The 2,982-nt window shown below is 29.9% G+C and overlaps 1 protein-coding gene across 1 annotated transcript in view; it reads right to left on the bottom strand.

Annotated features, from left to right (window-relative positions):
- LOC117168476 (putative tRNA pseudouridine synthase Pus10) overlaps nucleotides 1–2,982 on the bottom strand; it is an 8,343-nt gene continuing 5,361 nt past the window's right edge. Inside the window, exons 4-7 of the mRNA XM_033354158.1 lie at nucleotides 1,277–1,482; nucleotides 1,062–1,187; nucleotides 799–988; nucleotides 1–714 (exon numbers count right to left, since the gene is read on the bottom strand). Of these exons, the coding sequence (XP_033210049.1) occupies nucleotides 279–714; nucleotides 799–988; nucleotides 1,062–1,187; nucleotides 1,277–1,482 (958 nt within the window). The 3' untranslated portion in view covers nucleotides 1–278. The remainder of the gene's footprint in view (nucleotides 715–798; nucleotides 989–1,061; nucleotides 1,188–1,276; nucleotides 1,483–2,982) is intronic.

The following is a 2,982-nucleotide window of genomic DNA, read 5'->3' as shown; positions in this document are numbered from 1 at the left end:
TTGAGATGTAATATCATTTTCATTAATTTAATCATATAAGTGATCGCTTAGGTTACGAGTAATTTTACCAAATTTCTTTCAAGTTCATACTCCTAAGATATGCATATAATGTTAAATTTAGTTTCTAAGCTACGCTATAAATGTTGAATTAAATAAATGGATAAGCGAAAAGAATAAATAATAAAGCTACTAAAAATAAAGAGTGTATTATTCTCCCTGATATTCGAATTGGTAACAAAAATTAGTATTTTATACAAAGTTTATATATTTATACATACTTAAGGCCAATTTAAATTAATTCCGGTAACATCTAAGGCGATGATATCAACGTCCGTTTGAAGCAGATCACACAAACTTGGAACTGTTCTTCCAAAATCTCCATGCACAAATTCTTTAACGTAGGTTCCAGCTTGAGTTTTTACATCAAGAATGAAAATATTATTAATACCTAGATTATTGATAGCCCCAGAGAAATTTTTCAACTCTTCAGGTGTTGGCAGACGAGCTCTCATGGAATGTACAATTCGAACTCTGGGAACTAAAGGACGCCGGTGTAAAACTCTCATTGGTGTTTTCTGTACAATTTTCAATTTCGTCATATCATTCAATCCCTGGATCAAATTCAAAGTATCAGGTTTTGGTTTATAAATGCACAATGCTCGGTAGTTTTTCGTTTTTTCATTTTCGCCTTCTTTCAATTTCTTCAAATCTAGTCTGAAATGTAGATTTATTTCAATATTAATATAATATTCATGAAGGAATATTTGCGTCAACTTTATAATGAAAATGATTGCTTACTTTGAAAGAACCTTCAAACTATTCGTAACTTTAACGTCCTCGGTACTTTCGTTAATTTCTAAAACCAATTCTCTTAAATCGTCTGGAATTTTCGTAACTCTAGGATTGACAAGTTCAACTGCAAAGGGCCTGCCTTCATTTAGTGTTCTTACATCTACATCTTCTCTTCCCGAAGACAAAAACTTCATTGCTACAAAGAAAAATAATCTTAATATTTGAAATAGGTAAATTTTGGTGTAATTAATCTTTAAAATGAGACTCACAGTCAGCTTTGACGTATTTGACTATGGAATCACAAAGAAGTTCTTGAACCGACGTTTCACACTTTTTCTCACCATTTATAAGCCATGGCGTTTGACACAAGTTTCTGGACATTTTTTTATAACGACCTAAAATTTCATTAGAAGTATAATATAAATTTAAACGTAGGTATATATAATTTGCTCTTGAATGACAGTTTTAGACAGTGAGTTCTTACCTCCTATATAAATACTACTGTGAGCACAAATAACTTTATCAACTGACGCAAAAGATTCGACAGATTTCGGTGGAATTGGAGAATGTTTTTCAAATTGTTCATCACTTAAAGTCTCTAAAGTAGACTCCACATTTTTCCTACTATAATTAACATCGGCATTCCTTCTTCGAGCCTTAAATTGTCTCGCTGTATTACATTTCTGTAATCTGGGGAATAGGCAGGATTAGAAACTGCAGGCAGTGTCACGATGGGACTGAACCATCTTTAATTCCAAGATCCTTGCATACGGGATTTTCCGAATGGGTGCCCTGTAATTTCTTAGACATTTAAAGACCAAAAACAAAAAGAATCCATCTGCCTTTTTGAAAAAGTCGATTTTTATTTTTAATGTTTTTTTTTTAATTCTAGAAATTTGATTGCGAAGTCCTTGTATGTATGAAATTTTCCAACTGATTATGATACTCTGTAATCCCATGGACATTATACAATTTACAAGACATTATACAATTGTATATAAATTATACATTTCGAAACCTAGGATGTTAGCAAAGAGCATTAATGTTCCAGAATTATATAACTAATTAGACTATTGATTAACAAATAGTTTTTCATGTCATTATTTTTCACTATATTCTACGATAGAAACTATTTTGTTCAACATATAGTCCAATTAATCCGAATTCATGGTATTGAATCGCCGCTATGTGAAAAATAAACGCGAATATATATTCTCGAAAGAATGCTAGCCGTTTGTTGTAGATGTAAAAAATGAGTCATTTAATTTTTTACCGTCCAACAATTTTCAAAGAAAGCAGAACCATAAATATACAAATTCTTCATTTTTTGCGAACATAAGCTTGTTCGTTGAAATATTTTTTGAAGTACTTAAAACCTTTGTGAAATCTTGAAATTTCTGTAAAATCTTCTAGATTCTTTTCAAATGTTTTAAAAATATTTGAAATCTTTGTGACATTTTTTTAAATGTTTCGAAATCATTGAAATCTTCTCGAGTTTGTTGAAACCTTTTGAAATAGTTTCACATCTTTGAAATATTTGTGAACTTTGTCGTATTCGTTTGAAATCATTGAAGTATTTGAAATAGATTAAAATCTTTTGAAATCTGGTGTACTGTACCCTTTTTCAAATCTTTGAAATCCTTGCAATCTTTATGAAATGTTCGAAATCTTTGGGAAATTTTTGTGAAATATTTGTTTTCAAAATCTTTTTTATTCGTTCAAAGCATTGAATTATTTGAAATCTTAGTGAAATCGTTTAAAATCTTCTCAAATGCTTTGAAACCTCTTAAACTCGTTTCAAACCTTCGAAATATTTCTAAATCTTTGAAATCTGATGTACTTTTTTTAAATCTTTGAAATCCTTTAATTCTTTAAAAAATTGTAAAATCCTTCTAAAAATTGTTTGAAATATTGATAATCTGGTGTACATGCCTTTTTTAAATGTTTAAAAATCCTGAAACCTTTGGAAAATGTTCAAAATCATTTTAAATATTTAAAATCTTTAAAATATTTTGAAAACTTTAAAAATCTTTATTGATGTTTTGTAATCTAGTGTACACTCAAAAACCGAATGCTGAAACCCTTCAAAAATCCATTACCAGGTGTATACATATGAAACCGGTATTGCCATTTAGCGGCCAGTAGGCACACTTGTAGGCACTGTCGGAACTTACCATTTGTGCTAATTGG

The sequence above is a fragment of the Belonocnema kinseyi genome, chromosome 2, assembly GCF_010883055.1.
Source record: "Belonocnema kinseyi isolate 2016_QV_RU_SX_M_011 chromosome 2, B_treatae_v1, whole genome shotgun sequence".
NCBI lineage: Eukaryota > Metazoa > Arthropoda > Insecta > Hymenoptera > Cynipidae > Belonocnema > Belonocnema kinseyi.
Note: the sequence above shows the minus strand (reverse complement) of the source record. Positions and strands in the feature narration are given on the sequence as shown.